General features: G+C 43.6%; 1 protein-coding gene across 9 annotated transcripts in view; it reads right to left on the bottom strand.

Moving 5' to 3' along the window:
* The window catches only part of pam (peptidylglycine alpha-amidating monooxygenase), a 322,861-nt gene that overhangs the window by 194,803 nt on the left and 111,338 nt on the right, over positions 1–16,720 (bottom strand). For all 9 annotated transcript variants that reach the window (XM_068029768.1, XM_068029766.1, XM_068029771.1 and 6 more), the window contains one exon: positions 14–71. In XM_068029768.1, the coding sequence (XP_067885869.1) occupies positions 14–71 (58 nt within the window). The remainder of the gene's footprint in view (positions 1–13; positions 72–16,720) is intronic.

The raw sequence follows: 16,720 nt of genomic DNA, 5'->3' as shown, positions 1-16,720 counted from the left end.
AGTGAACACTCACCTATATAGGATTTCTGACCAGGTGGCACTGGAACAAATGTGCAAAAGTAGCTATCCGACTGTAAAAGGAAGAAAAAATTCTTTAGAACTCTTAAATGATGCAGCATTTAAATTCAACCATTTTTAAGCTCCATTAAAATGTAGAATTAGTTCTAAATTAAATAGATTGGCGACTGAAAAATAGGCATATATCTGAAGTTACCGACCTATTTTTTTTTTTTAAATGTTCAAGAGCATCTTATTAACTTAGTGCACCTATGTGCTGTACCAGACTGGTAGCACATGGTTCACAACCAACGATGTCCAAAACAATGAATTTCTAAAATTCAACTAAACTGTCAGTGCAGGGCCTACCAGTGCAGGATCATGACTAACTAACTTGATTGAATTTTTTGAGGCGGTGACGAAAATGTGTAGATGAGGGTAAAGCAGTTGATGTTGTCTACATGGACTTCAGTAAGGCTTTTGATAAGGTCCCGCATGGGAGATTGGTTAAGAAGGTAAGAGCCCATGGGATCCAGGGCAGTTTGACTATTTGGATCCAAAATTGGCTTAGTGGCAGGAGACAGAGGGTGATGGTCGAGGGTTGTTTTTGTCAGTGGAAGCTTGTGACCAGTGGTGTACCACAGGGATCGGTTCTGGGACCCTTGCTGTTTGTAGTGTACATTAATGATTTAGACGTGAATATAGGAGGTATGATCAGTAAGTTCACAGATGACACAAAAATTGGTGGTGTCGTAAATAGTGAGGAGTAAAGCCTTAGATTACAGGAGGATATAGATGGGCTGGTAAGATGGACGGAGCAGTGGAAAATGGAATTTAATCCTAAGTGTGAGGTGATGCATTTTGGGAGGACTAACAAGGCAAGGGAATATATAACGGATGGTAGCACCCTAGGAAGTACAGAAGGCCAGAGGGACCTTGGTGTACTTGTCCATAGATCATTGAAGGCAGCAGCACAGGTAGATAAGGTGGTTAGGAAGGCATATGGGATATTTGCCTTTATTAGCCAAGGTATAGAACATAAGGGCAGAGAGGTTATGATGGAGCTGTATAAAAGGCTAGTTAGGCCACAGCTGGAGTACTGTGTACAGTTCTGGGCACCATACTATAGGAAGGATGTGATTGCACCAGAGAGGGTGCAGAGGAGATTCAGCAGGATGTTGCCTGGGCTGGAGCATTTCAGCTATGAAGAGAGACTGAAAAGGCTAGGGTTGTTTTCCTTAGAGCAGAGAAGGCTGAGGGGGGGGGACATGATTGAGGTATACAAAATTATGAGGGGCATTGATAGGTTCGATAGGAAGAAACTTTTTCCTTTAGCAGAGGGGTCAATAACTAGGGGGCATAGATTTAAGGTAAGGGGCAGGAGATTTAGAGGGGATTTGAGGAAAAAAAATTTCACTCAGAGGGTGGTTGGAATTTGGAACGCACTGCCTGAAGAGGTGGTACAGGCAAGAAACCTCACAACATTTAAGTATTATTTAGATGAGCACTTGAAACACCATAGCATTAAGGCTACGGGCCAAATGCTGGAAAATGGGATTTGAAGTTAGGTGCTTGATGGCCAGCACAGACACGATGGGCCAAAGGGCCTGTTTCTGTGCTTTATAACTCTATGAATCTATGAACAGCATACTAGCCAGCTGGGGCCACTGGTGAATTGTTTCACAGCAAAACCATGCCAGCATGTAATTAATCCATTAGCAATTATCCAATTGAGAGATTTTCCTGGTCAAGCACCCAAATGACAATGTCATGCTTTTTTTTTCATTCATAGGATGTGGGCATTGCTGGCGAGGACAGCATTTATAGCCCAACCTTAATTGCCCTTGAGAAGGTGGTGGTGAGCCGCCTTCTTGAACCGCTGCAGTCCATGTGGGGAAGGTACACCCACAATGCTATTCAGAAGGGAGTTTAGGATTTTGACCCAGCGACAGACAAGAAACTACGATATAGTTCCAAGTCAGAATGGTGATGGAACTTGCAGGTGGTAGTGTTCCCATGCATCTGCTGCCCTTGCCCTTCTAGGTGGTAGAGGTTGCAGGTTTGGAAGGTGCTGTCAAAGGAGCTTTGGTGCATTGCATCTTGCAGACAGCACACACTGCTGCCACTGTGCTTCGGTGGTGGAGGGAGTGAATGTTTCGGGAAGGGGTGCCAATCAAGCGGGCTGCTTTTTCCTGGATGTTGTCGAGGTTCTTGAGTGCTGCTGGAGATGCATCCATTCAGACAATTGGAGAGTATTCCATCACACTCCTGAGTTATGCCTTGTAGATGGTAGACAGGCTTTGGGGAGTCACTTGAATTACTTGCCGCAGGATTCTTAGCCTCTCATCTGCTCTTGTAGCCACGGTATTTATATGGCTACTCCAGTTCAGTTTCTGGTCAATGGTGACTCCCAGGATGTTGATAATGGGGGGATTCAGTGATGGTAATGCCATTGAATGTCAAGGGGAGATGGTTAGATTCTCTCTTGTTTGAAATAAGTCATTGCCTAGCACTTGTGTGGCGCGAATGTTATGTGCCACTTATCAGCCCAAGCCTGGATATTGTCCAGGTCTTGCTGCATTTCTACATGGACTACTTCAGCATCTGAGGAGTCACGAATGATGCTGAACATTGTGCAATCATTAACGAACATCCCACTTCTGACCTTATGATTGAAGGAAGGTCATTGATGAAGCAGCTGAAGATGGTTGGGCCTAGGACACTACCTTGAGGAACTCCTGCAGCGATGCCCTGGAGCTCAGCTGATTGACCTCCAACAACCACAACCATCTTCCTTTGCGATAGGAATGCTTCCTACCAGCAGAGAGTTTTACCCGATTCCCATTAACTCCAATTTTGCTGGGGCTCCTTGATGCCATACTCGGTCATATGCTGCCTTGATGTCAAGGGCTGTCACTCTCACCTCACCTCTGGAGGTCAGCTCTTTTGTCCATGATTAAACCAAGGCTATAATGAGGACAGGAGCTGAGTGGCCCTTGCGGAACCCAAACTGAGAGTCACTGAGCAGATTACTGCAAAGCAAGAGCCGCTTGATAGCACTCTCGACTGCACCTTCCATCACTTTACTGATGATCGAGGGTAGATTGATAGAACAGTAATTGGCCACATTGGATTTGTCCTGCTTTGCGTGTACAAGACATACCTGGGCAATTTTCCACATTGCCGGGTAGGTGCCAGTGTTGTAGCTATACTGGAACAGCTTGGCTAGGGGTGCAGCGAGTTCTGGAGTACAGGTCTTCAGTACTATTGCCGGAATGTTTCAGGGCCCATCGCCTTTGCAACATCCAGTGCCTTCAGTTGTTTCTTGATATCACATGGCGTGAATCGAAATGGCTGAAGACTGGCATCTGTGATGCTCTGGACTTCAGAAGGAGGCCGAGATGGATCATCAACTCGGCACTTCTGGCTGAAGATTGTTGCAAATGCTGCAGCCTTATCTTTTACACTGATGTGCTGGGCTCCCCCATCATTGTGGAGCCACCTCCTCTAGTTAGTTGTTTAACTGTCCACCACCATTCACAACTGGATGTGACAGGACTGCAGAGCTTAGATCTGATCTGTTGGTTGTAGGGTCGCTTAGCTCGGTCTATCACATGCTGCTTACAGTGTTTGACATGCAAGTAGTCCTGGGTTGTCGCTTCACCAGGTTGACACCTCATTTTGAGGTATGCCTGGTGCTGCTCCTGGTATGCCCTCCTGCAATGCCCTCTTGCACTCTTCATTCAACCTTCATTGTCAAGAACTATCAAAGCCAGGTTTCACTTTTTAACCTCTAAACAAATCAGATGTGCAACTACAAATTAACTAATTAAGGTGTAGTCTCAGTGGAGAGTTCCATCCTCAGCCATTAAATTTGAGATGTTCATAAAGTGTGTTCAGTGTGCCACTTTTCTGCAGTTTCTTGCAACCTGGCTGCATCTGCAACATGTCTGCATAGATTGGCCTTGACAACTTGCCTTAGTGCATCGGTGAAGTATTGGTGCCCTGATGGTAGCAGAAAGCAATGTCATTAAAGCAAACTAAGCATCATCATATATGTATGTGAACGATGTTGTGTCACAAAGTCACTGACAGTCAATGTGATGCTAACGCTGGAACAGCACATTTACAACCCCAGGTAGACCAGCAGCAGCCAAGATCCAATTAAAAATGAGTCTTCCAATCCTCAAGTCATAAAATTCAGCCAATTGAACTTACAGGTGACACAGACTGCATGTGACCACTGCGTCAGCAACACAGGATCAAAAAACAAGGCAGGCAATATAGCACAATTTTGCTAAAATGTGAAAAAGTGTCCCTTTTCTACCCTCCATAAGCGATTGCTGTCAGACCATTTAGTGGAAATGATAGCTTTTAATGTTTTAACTGTTTAGCCAAGAGTTTGCATCTAATTTATTAGCAAGACCTGACTATATAACACAAATAACCATACAAGGTTTTACACCAAAAATTAAATTGAGTACAATTACTACGTAGACACTGAAAATGAACCCTTAATTGAAAATCCAGCTGACAGAATCGCAACTTTTTGCAGACATCAATTCACTGCTTTCTCTCTAAGCATTAAACAGGACTCAAAATTAAATATTAATCTGCTGGACTGAGGACACTCAGTAATGGATCACTGATAACATGGAACTTATCCAACAGATCGGTGAATGTATTCCATTGCCAAAACATATTTACCATAATGTGCTTCGATGGCACAGCAAATACTTTTTTAGTCTCATGCTGGCTGATGAGGTGTTTTTACACTGGATGAGTAACCTTTGCCAGCTTCTGTTCCTGCGCTCGAACAATTCTGAGCCTTGATTAACTGATTTGTTTTAGTTTATATGGCAATGTTTCAAATTGTTGCTGAATTTTCCTCTATTTATTTCAGGCAAAACTACCAACACTAAGCATTACAATCGCTGGCCGAATGGCTTTGGTAAAAGCGTGAATGCACTCTATGGCAAGTAGAATTCAATATTATTCTTTCAAATACAAATTACAATCATCTGGTTTCTCCAATTAAGTATTGTGCAGTTTGCTTCCCTTCATCCAAAGTCCTTGCTTTTAAAGTACTGCTATAATACTGATCAGACCTGTAATGAGAGTGGACTGCTGGTTACAATTACAATTTCTATGTTTTGTTTTACCTACTATATATTTATGCATCTCCAAGTAAATTTTGGATTATTTGTTCTTGATCAGACTGTATATAGTGTAGAAAGTAGGCATAATTAGGATGGTAAAGATTGAACTGTCCTATGATAAAATGTATGAATGCAATCAAGTTGCATTTAATAGGAAGCTAGATTAGCACATGAGGGAGAAAGAAATAGAAAGTGTATGTTGATAGGGCTAGGAGGGATGGGAGGAGGCTCATAAAGAACATAAACACTGACATTGACCAGTTAGCCCGAAAGACCTGTTCCTATTCTGTAGACTATGTAACTATGATGTCAAGAATCACATTAGATTAGATTTTGATTATATTTTAGCTCTGTATTTCCTCCAGTTTACCAAAAGTTAACAAACTTGAAAGAATTAATTTGCATATACAGAGCATCTTTCACATCCTCTAAAAATAGTTCACAGCGAATAAATGATATTTCAGTTCTAATTACTGTTTTTATATTGGCTAATATGGCAGCCTATGTGTAGATAGCAAGGTTCCAAACATTAAACTCGAAGAGTGACCAGTTAATTAATGTGCTTTTGATGGTATTGTTTGAGGAATGAATGTTGTCCAGAATGCCGGGAGAACAGTGCTACAGGATCTACTGCATTCACCTACGCAGGCTGATGGAACTTTGATTTAGTATCTCCTCTGAAAGACGGCACCAATGAGAATGTATGACTGAAGTGTCAGCCTAGATTGTCTGCTTGAGTCTTGAAGTAGGGCTTAAACCATAACCTTCTGGCTCGAAGGCAAAAGTGCTACTACTGAACAAGCTGAAGCAGTAGTTTACATTAAATGGTCACCTTTAATTAAGTGGAAGCAATTTTTCAATGAATGCAGTTCAGAAACTAATTTGGGCTTTTTGCACATTGTGGCAATTTTTGTAACAGAATTTAGCCCTTTTGACTGTAGAACTCAAGAGGAAAGGAATGGAATCGAGGCTTAATAATACTTTAAATAGTGCCTTATCAAGTCAAAACATTTCAAAGCACTTTACACAATGAACAAATTAATGTGAAGTGCAGTGATTCTTGGTTTAAAAAAAACTAGCAGCTATTTGAAAAGAGTGGACTTAAAAAGCACTTTGACAGAACATCTGAGAATTAATGAAGCCTTTTCAGTTTGATCTTGTTTTATATTCTTAATCAAAACACAGTTTATAAGGGAGGCTCTCCTTCCAAAAATAGCTGCTGCCATCCAGCACTGTGTCTCAAAGTATATACAGGGCAGCTTATTTCCTTGGAACACAATGAGATTCATAAAGATCTGCATTTTTTCCACTCAATATTTATGCTTGAAATTTTATGGTACTTCATTTGAAGATATTATAATTTTCTACTTTATTGAAGAAAGCAAATGATTTTGAAAGCATACACATGCCAAAGTAACTGTTCGCAATATTTTCAAAATGAACCAGTTACAAAGTGGCAGAGTACATTAAGGCTGTGCCAAATAATTACTTCAGTAATTAAATGTTTAATTATTGAAATAATTATCTCATTATGGAAATAGCTATCACTTATACCATTCCTTAACTTCTACTGCTCCTGGAGCTTGACTGACTTTTGGCCTCCTCATTTCTTTGAGGCCTTGCTGCTCAAAGCACACTGCCACCCTGCTCTTACCCACTCTTCTCCGTTCCCAGTACCTGATGTCCCTCTGGTTCCCTTTTTTTTTATAGAACATTACAGCGCAGTACAGGCCCTTCGGCCATCGATGTTGCGCCGACCTGTGAAACCATCTGACCTACACTATTCCATTTTCATCCATATGTCTATCCAATGACCACTTAAATGCCCTTAAAGTTGGCGAGTCTACTACTGTTGCAGGCAGGGCGTTCCATGCCCCTACTACTCTCTGAGTAAAGAAATTACCTCTGACATCTGTCCTATATCTATCACCCCTCAACTTAAAGCTATGTCCCCTCATGTTTGCCATCACCATCCGAGGAAAAAGACTCTCACTATCCACCCTATCTAACCCTCTGATTATCTTATATGTCTCTATTAAGTCACCTCTCCTCCTCCTTCTCTCCAACGAAAACAACCTCAAGTCCCTCAGCCTTTCCTCGTAAGATCTTCCCCTCCATACCAGGCAACATCCTAGTAAATCTCCTCTGCACCCTTTCCAAAGCTTCCACATCCTTCCTATAATGCGGTGACCAGAACTGCACGCAATACTCCAGGTGCGGTCTCACCAGAGTTTTGTACAGCTGCAGCATGACCTCGTGGCTCCGAAACTCGATCCCCCTACTAATAAAAGCTAACACACCATATGCCTTCTTAACAGCCCTATTAACCTGGGTAGCAACTTTCAGGGATTTATGTACCTGGACACCAAGATCTCTCTGTTCATCTACACTACCAAGAATCTTCCCATTAGCCCAGTACTCTGCATTCCTGTTACTCCTTCCAAAGTGAATCACCTCGCACTTCTCCGCATTAAACTCCATTTGCCATCTCTCAGCCCAGCTCTGCAGCCTATCTATGTCCCTCTGTACCCTACAACATCCTTCGGCACTATCCACAACTCCACCGACCTTCGTGTCATCCGCAAATTTACTAACCCACCCTTCTACACCCTCTTCCAGGTCATTTATAAAAATGACAAACAGCAGTGGCCCCAAAACAGATCCTTGCGGTACACCACTAGTAACTAAACTCCAGGATGAACATTTGCCATCAACCACCACCCTCTGTCTTCATTCAGCTAGCCAATTTCTGATCCAAAGCTCTAAATCACCTTCAACCCCATACTTCCGTATTTTCTGCAATAGCCTACCGTGGGGAACCTTATCAAATGCCTTACTGAAATCCATATACACCACATCCACTGCTTTACCCTCATCCACCTGTTTGGTCACCTTCTCGAAGAACTCAATAAGGTTTGTGAGGCACGACCTACCCTTCACAAAACCGTGCTCACTATCGCTAATGAACTTATTCTTTTCAAGACGATTATAAATCCTGTCTCTTATAACCTTTTCCAACATTTTACCCACAACCGAAGTAAGGCTCACAGGTCTAAAATTACCAGGGCTGTCTCTACTCCCCTTCTTGAACAAGGGGACAACATTTGCTATCCTCCAGTCTTCCGGCACTATTCCTGTCGACAATGATGACATAAAGATCAAGGACAAAGGCTCTGCAATCTCCTCCCTGGCTTCCCAGAGAATCCTAGGATAAATCCCATCTGGCCCAGGGGACTTATCTATTTTCACACTTTCCAAAATTGCTAACACCTCCTCCTTGTGAACCTCAATCCCATCTAGCCTCGTAGCCTGAATCTCAGTATTCTCAACAACATTTTCTTTCTCTACTGTAAATACTGACGAAATATATTCATTTAACGCTTCCCCTATCTCCTTTGATTCCACACACAACTTCCCACTACTATCCTTGATTGGCCCTAATCTAACTCTAGTCATTCTTTTATTCCTGATATACCTATAGAAAGCCTTAGGGTTTTCCTTGATCCTATCCGCCAATGACTTCTCGTGTCCTCTCCTTGCTCTTCTTTGTGGTCTTATCTGTTAGCATGCTACCTGCCCCATTCTCTTTGCTGCCAAACATCTTCTAACTCAGTATTCCACAATGAGTTCTGCCCCAGAGTCAATTCTCCTGCGCTTCCCTGCTTCCTAAACTAACAAGCAGCAATTTGTTTTTAAAGAGCTATAGCACTAGCATTGTTGCTAGTGCTGTACCTAATTTTAAAAAGTGACTGCTGTTGTCCAGCTTCAAAGAACCAGCTTTAAAAATGTGTTACAGATGGCATTGGGGTATGCTCAGCTAGGCATTACTGAAGTCATCGTTTCCCAACAAAAATCCCACGGTGTCACCAAATGCAGCCGAACTAAGGTCTTGTGCAAGTTCAACACCTTGAATGACCTGTGCATCTGTGCACCCAGATTCCTTTGTTCCTCTACTCCATTTAAAATCTCATAATCTAAGGTATATTTTGTTTCTCTGTTCCTACTTTCAAGATTGTTACTTCACACTTTTCTACATTGAACTGCATCCTACCACTTTCAGCCCATTCTGGTAAACTCTGTCCTCCAAAATCCTCATCACAATTTGCTATACCCACATCTGACAAATCTGGTGCCATGAAGGGCAGATTATCCTGAGCAGGAAGACATTCCAATACATAAATGTTGCCTACACACTGTTTGTTTCTTCAAAAAAAAATGTAATGTTGTGCTTGGAGTGCTTGGTGCTTTATAGTCTATTCACACCCTCTCTGTACTAACGCTTTGTCTTTCAGCACACCATTAACACACCCTTTGGCTTTGTTCCACGAGCTTCTGGTCAGTTATTCTCTGTGATCTTGTCCTATCAACACCTTCTCTTTTGTTATCTCTTGCCCCACCCCCCACTTTACTTGCTTAAAATCTTTTGCATTTCTAATATTTGTCAGTTCTAAAGAAGGGTCACTGACCTGAAACGTTAAATCTGCTGCCACAGATGCTGCCAAACCTGCTGAGTATTTCCAGCACTTCTTGTTTCTATTACATAAACGTTGATATTGTGTTTTCAATTCCCAAGTCCAGCTCATTGATGTATATACAAATACGAGCAGTCCCAAAGCAGATCCAAATGGAACACTATTCTCAAACCTTTTCAGTCCAAGAAACTCCTTTTGTCACCTACCTTTGGCTTTCTGCTCTCCAACTATCTCTCTCACCATGTGGCCACATTCCACTGAATTATCAGGTGCCATTCACTGTATTTCTTCTATCCGTCAAATTTTATATTTTCAAACAAATCCTGTAAGGTTGGCCAAGCATGATCTCTCCCTTTTAGAAACCTGTGTTGACTGGCTCTAATGTTTCTCCAATGCTTAATAATTTCTTCCTGTGTTCTCCAACCGTGTAATTTAAAGTTAAGACTAACTGATCTATACTTCATTGGCTTATCTGTCTCCTTTTTTGAAGAGGAATATCACTTTTGTCACCCTCTGGCACAATTTTTCTCCCTTTTGGGAAAAAAAACTTTTAAAAATTATAGTCGGAGCTATTTCTTTCAAGCTTGTTACAGGGTTCGAGAATATAAACCAACAGGCAGCTGTGATTTAAGTCTGAGTAACTTCTTTAGTTTGTTTTCTTTGAATTATAGCCTCTAAGTATGGACAATCAAGTGCCTGTGGTACACCACTAGGAACCCAATTCAAATTCTGCCTTGCTCAGTTGTGAAATTGATTTTAAAAATCTAGTGACTAGTAGGTTGACATGAGAAAAATGACTATCAAATTTGCCAGATTGTTTCAAAAACCCAACTGGGTCACTAATCTCATTAAAAGGCCTGCCATGCTACCCAGTCGGACATATATGTAACTCCAGTCCCATACTACGTGGCTGACTCAATGCCCCAAGGGCAACTAAGAATGGGAAATAATAATTATAAAAATGCTCTACACTTTTATTTAGTATCTCTGCTATTCCCTCACTCTTTACTACTAGGTTGGTTCCTTCATCTCCATCTCTCAGCAGCACACCTCAGCTTTGATTAACTTCATCTTTATGTTACAATGTTATACAATTAAGAAGCCTTATCCTCAATTTTTATTCTTCCTTTTCATTCTTGCAATGAACTTAATTGTAATGCAGTCATGGTTACCCAAACAAATATTCCCTATCTTTAAGTTGTCTACTTGTCCAACTTCTCTACCTAGAAGCAGGCCAGTTAGTGCTTTCTTACTTGTCAGAGCAGCAATATATTGATTGAGAAGTGAGGCCTGAAAATACTGCGAAAAAAAAGTCTCCTTTTCCCCCAAGATTTTCCTTATTTCAGTCTTTCTTTTTTCTTCTTTTGGCCTCCTTATCTCGAGAGACAATGGATACGCGCCAGGAGGTGGTCAGTGGTTTGTGAAGCAGTGCCTGGAGTGGCTATAAAGGCCAATTCTAGAGTGACAGGCTCTTCCACAGGTGCTGCAGAGAAATTTGTTTGTCGGGGCTGTTGCACAGTTGGCTCTCCCCTTGCGCCTCTGTCTTTTTTCCTGCCAACTACTAAGTCTCTTCGACTCGCCACATTTTAGCCCTGTCTTTATGGCTGCCCACCAGCTCTGGCGAACGCTGGCAACTGACTCCCACGACTTGTGATCAATGTCACAGGATTTCATGTCGCGTTTGCAGACCTCTTTAAAGCGGAGACATGGACGGCCGGTGGGTCTGATACCAGTGCCATCTTCCATGCGGCTCACATGGCCAAGCCATCTCAAGTGCCGCTGACTCAGTAGGGTGTACAAGCTGGGGATGTTGGCCACCTCAAGGACTTCTGTGTTGGAGATACGATCCTGCCACCTGATGCCAAGTATTCTCCGGAGGCAGCGAAGATGGAATGAATTGAGACGTCGCTCTTGGCTGGCGTACGTTGTCCAGGCCTCGCTGCCATAGAGCAAGGTACTGAGGACACAGGCCTGATACACTCGGACTTTTGTGTTCAGTGTCAGTGCGCCATTTTCCCACACTCTCTTGGCCAGTCTGGACATAGCAGTGGAAGCCTTTCCCATGCGCTTGTTGATTTCTGCATCTAGAGACAGGTTACTGGTGATAGTTGAGCCTAGGTAGGTGAACTCTTGAACCACTTCCAGAGCGTGGTCGCCAATATTGATGGATGGAGCATTTCTGACATCCTGCCCCATGATGTTCGTTTTCTTGAGGCTGATGGTTAGGCCAAATTCATTGCAGGCAGCTGCAAACCTGTCGATGAGACTCTGCAGGCACTCTTCAGTGTGAGATGTTCAAGCAGCATCGTCAGCAAAGAGGAGTTCCCTGATGAGGACTTTCCATACTTTGGACTTCGCTCCCAGACAGGCAAGGTTGAACAACCTGCCCCCTGATCTTGTGTGGAGGAAAATTCCTTCTTCCGAGGACTTGAACGCATGTGAAAGCAGCAGGGAGAAGAAAATCCCAAAAAGTGTGGGTGCGAGAACACAGCCCTGTTTCACGCCACTTAGGATAGGAAAGGGCTCTGATGAGGAGCCACCATGTAGAATTGTGCCTTTCATATTGTCATGGAATGAGGTGATGATACTTAGTAGCTTTGGTGGGCATCCGATCTTTTCTAGTAGTCTGTAGAGACCACGTCTGCTGATGAGGTCAAAGGCTTTGGTGAGATCAATGAAAGCAATGTAGAAGGGCATCTGTTGTTCGCGGCATTTCTCCTGTATCTGACGAAGGGAGAACAGCATGTCAACGGTCGATCTCTCTGCACGAAAGCCACACTGTGCCTCAGGGTAGACGCGCTCGGCCAGCTTCTGGAGCCTGTTCAGAGCGACTCGAGCAAAGACTTTCCCCACGATGCTGAGCAGGGAGATTCCACGGTAGTTGCTGCAGTCACCGCGGTCACCTTTGTTTTTATAGAGGGTGATGATATTGGCATCGCGCATGTCCTGAGGTACTGCTCCCTCATCCCAGCACAGGCATAGCAGTTCATGTAGTGTTGAGAGTATAGCAGGCTTGGCACTCTTGATTATTTCAGGGGTAATGCTGTCCTTCCCAGGGGCTTTTCCGCTGGCTAGAGAATCAATGGCATCACTGAGTTCCGATTTGGTTGGCTGTATGTCCAGCTGATCCATGACTGGTAGAGGCTGGGCTCTAAACTATGAAGCAGTTCAGCTTGCTTTGGTCTTTTAGTTGTCTTTTTGTATCAGGCACAATGCACGAGATTTTAAAATGCTACCCTATTAATTTTGTTACCCATGTTACGAAGCTTGCTATTATCGTCTAGCAGGTAGCAGGCTTAAGGGAGCTACACTTACATTACAGCTACATGGTAGGTAAGTAACACCTACAACCAGACCGAACGGACCTGTGAGGAGACAGGCACCGGCAAGCGGGAGTTCCAGCAGTTTATAAGAGGCTGCGAGAGGTCATGGAAAGAGCCAGACTGAGCAGACCTGCGAGGAGATAGGCACCGGCGAGCGGAAATTCCAGCAGCTTAAAAGAGGCATACTCTCACAGAGACAGTGAGAGTGTTTTAGGGCTGACGTCACAGTTCAGAAAGTGACACACTGCAAGGGGAGGCAGCTGATTGGTAAGTAGGAAAAGATGAGTATTTCTACCCTTTTTTACTACTTTCAATAGCCGAAGTAAAAGTAAAGGTAGGGAATTTAGATTGTAGTAGGAAGTGTTTGGAGTAGAATAAGGTCCCTATCGTAATTAGTACTCTAAATTAAAGGGAAAAACTAAGGAGCTTAATCTAAAGCTAAGTCATGGCAGGAGAGCTCAGCCCCATGGCATGCTCCTCCTGCACTATGTGGGAAATCAGGGACACTTCCATGTGTGACTGTGTGCAGGAAGAGTGTCCAGCCACAGCTACTAGCTGACCGCATTGCGCAGCTGGAGCTGCGGATGGACTCACTGTGGAGTATCTGCGATGCTGAGGACGTCGTGGATAGCATGTTTAGCGAGGTGGTCACACCGCAGGTAATGGCTGCAGAGGCAGAAAAGGGATGGGTGACCACCAGGAGGAGTAGTAGGCGCAGGCAGGTAGTGCAGGGGTCCCCTATGGCCATCCCGCTCTCAGATATACCACTTTGGATACTGTTTGGGGGATGGCCTCCCAGGAGAAAGCAGCAACAGCCAAGTTTGTGGCACCATAGATGACTCTGCTGCTCAGGAGGGGGTGAGAAAGAGTGGGACAGCCATACTGATAGAGGATTCTATCGTCAGGGGAACAGACAGGCGTTTCCGTGGCCGCAAATGACACTCCAGGATGGTATGTTGCCTCCCTGGTGCTAGGGTCAAGAATGTCTCAGAGCTGCTGCAAGACATTCTGAAGGGGGAGGGTGAACAGTCAGGGGTCATGGTACACATTGGTACCAATGTCATAGGTAGAAAGAGGGATGAGGTCCTGCAGCAAGAATTTAGGGAGCTAGGTAGCAGATTAAAAAGCAGGACCTCAAAAGTTGTAATCTCTGGATTACTCCCAGTGCCACGTGCTAGTGAGTATAGGAATAGGAGGATAGAGCAGATGAATGAGTGGCTGAGGTGGTGGTGCAGGAGGGAAGGCTTTAGTTTCCTGGATCACTGGGTCTGTTTCTGGCAAAGGTGGGACCTGTACAAGTTGGACGGGTTGTACATGAACTGGAACGGGACCAACATCCTTGCTGGGAGGTTTGCTAGTGCAGTTTGGTGGGGGGGAGGGGGGGGGGGTGGTTGTTTAAACTAATTTGGCAGGGGGATGGGATACAGAGTGGAGTTACAGTAGTGGGTGATGCAGAGTCAAATATAGAAACTGAGTCAGTCAGGAAGGCAGAGCAAACATAGACCTGTTAAGGCACAAGTGAAAAATGCAATGCTGGATTGCATCTATTTTAATGCAAGGAGTCTTACAAGTAAGGCAGATGAATTGAGGGCATTTATTAGCACATGGCATTATGATATTACTGCTATCACAAAGACATGGTTGAGGGAGGGACAGGACTGGCAGCTCAATATTCCAGAACATAGAATCTTCAGGCATGACAGGGGAGGGTGTAAAAGAGGAGGTGGCATTGCACTGTTGATCAAGGAGTCAATTACTGCAGGAAGGAGGGATGATATCTTAGAAGGTTCCTCAAATGACGCCATATGGGTAGAACTTAAAAACAAAAAGGGGGAAATCACTTCGCTGGGAGTGTACTACAGGCCGCCAAACAGACAGGGAGGAATAGAGGAGCAGATATGGAGGTAAATTTCAGAGGTGTAAAAATAATTGGGTAATAATAGTACGGGATTTCAACTTACCTAATATCAACTGGGATAGTCTTAGTGCAAAAGGCTTAAAGGGGGCAGAATTCTTAAAATGCATACAGGAGAGCTTTTTGAGCCAGTACGTAGAAATTACTACAAGAGAAGGGGCGGTACTGGACCTAATCCTAGGGAATGAAGCCAGACAAGTGGTATAAGTGTCCATGGGGCAGCATTTCAGGGATAGTGACCATAACTCTAAGATTTAAAGTAGTTATGGAAAAGGACAAAGAAGGACCAAAAATAAAGGTACTGAATTGGGGGAAGGCCGATTTTAAGATGATAAAACAGGATCTGGCCGAAGTGGACTGGGAGCAGCAACTTGTAGGAAAGTCGACATCAGATCAGTGAGAGTCATTCAAAGAGGAAACAGTGAGAGTTCAGAGCCAATATGTACCTGGTAAGGTGAAAGGTAGGACCAACAAGTCCAGGGAACCCTGGATGTCAAGGGATATAGAGGATTGGATCAGTAAAAAAAAAAAAGAGGCTTATGGCAGATTCAGAGTGCTGATTACGAATCAAAAGTGAAGGGTTATAGGTTTTGAAGTTTCATTACGCAGCTGCCTTAGTTGCATCAGCACGACCAAGTTTGGAACGCAGACAAGACTATCAAAATATAACCATGAAAGCAACTGGACGGAGTTGTGAATCAAGATGCTTTAATTGATAACTATCAATGTCCATCATGGTTCTGGGGGTAACATATTGGCATGGATAGAAGATTGGCTAGCTCACAGAAAACAGACAGTAGGCATAAATGGGTCATTTTCTGGTTGGCAAGATATAACAAGTGGTGTGCCACAGGGTTCAGTGCTGGGGCCTCAACTTTTTACAATTTATATAAATGACTTGGATGAAGGAACTGAAGGTATGGCTGCTAAATTTGCTGATGATACAAAGATAGGTAGGAAAGTAAGTTGTGAAGAGGACGTAACATGTCTATATCCCTTTGTAGCCTCCTTGAGTGGGCAAAGATCTGGCAATTGGAGTATAATGTGGGAAAATGTGAAATTGTCCATTTTGAAAGGAAGAATAAAAAAGTATATTATCCAAATGGTGAGAAATGCAGAGCTCTGAGATGCAGAGGGATCTAGACGTCCGAGTGCATGAATCGCAAAAGGTTAGTATGCAGGTTCAGCAAGTAATTAGGAAAGCTAAGAGAATGTTATTGTTTATTGGGAGGGGAATTGAATACAAAAGCAAGGAGGTTATGCTTCTGTTATACAGGGCACTGGCGAGACCACATCTGGAGTGCTGTGTACAGTATTGGTCTCCTTATTTAAGGATGGATGTAAATGCATTGGAAGCAGTTCAAAGAAAGTTTACCAGACTAATACCTGGAATGGGTGGATTGTCTTATAAGGAAAGGTTGGACAGGCTCGGCTTGTATCTGCTGGAGTTTAGGTGGCTTGAGTAAAAGGTGACTTGATAGAAACATACAACATCCAGAGGGGTCTTGACAGGGCAGATGTGGAAAGGATGCTTGCCCTTGTGGGAGAATCTAGAACTAGGGGTCACTGTTTAAAAATAAGGGGCTGCCCATTTAAGACAGAGATGAGGAGAAATTTTTTATGTCACAGGGTCGTGAGTCTTTGGAACTCTCTTCCTCAAAAGGCAGTGGAAGCAGAGTCTTTAAATATTTTTAAGGCAGAGGTAGATAGATTCTTGATAAGAAAAGGGGTGAAAGGTTATCGGGGGTAGGCGGGAATGTGGAGTTGAGGTTACAATCAGATCAGCCATCATCTTATTGAATGGCGGAGCAGGCTCGAGGGGCCAAGTGGCCACTCCTGCTCCTTGTTCGACTG

Source organism: Heterodontus francisci, chromosome 4 (assembly GCF_036365525.1).
Source record: "Heterodontus francisci isolate sHetFra1 chromosome 4, sHetFra1.hap1, whole genome shotgun sequence".
NCBI classification, from domain to species: domain Eukaryota; kingdom Metazoa; phylum Chordata; class Chondrichthyes; order Heterodontiformes; family Heterodontidae; genus Heterodontus; species Heterodontus francisci.
Note: the sequence above shows the minus strand (reverse complement) of the source record. Positions and strands in the feature narration are given on the sequence as shown.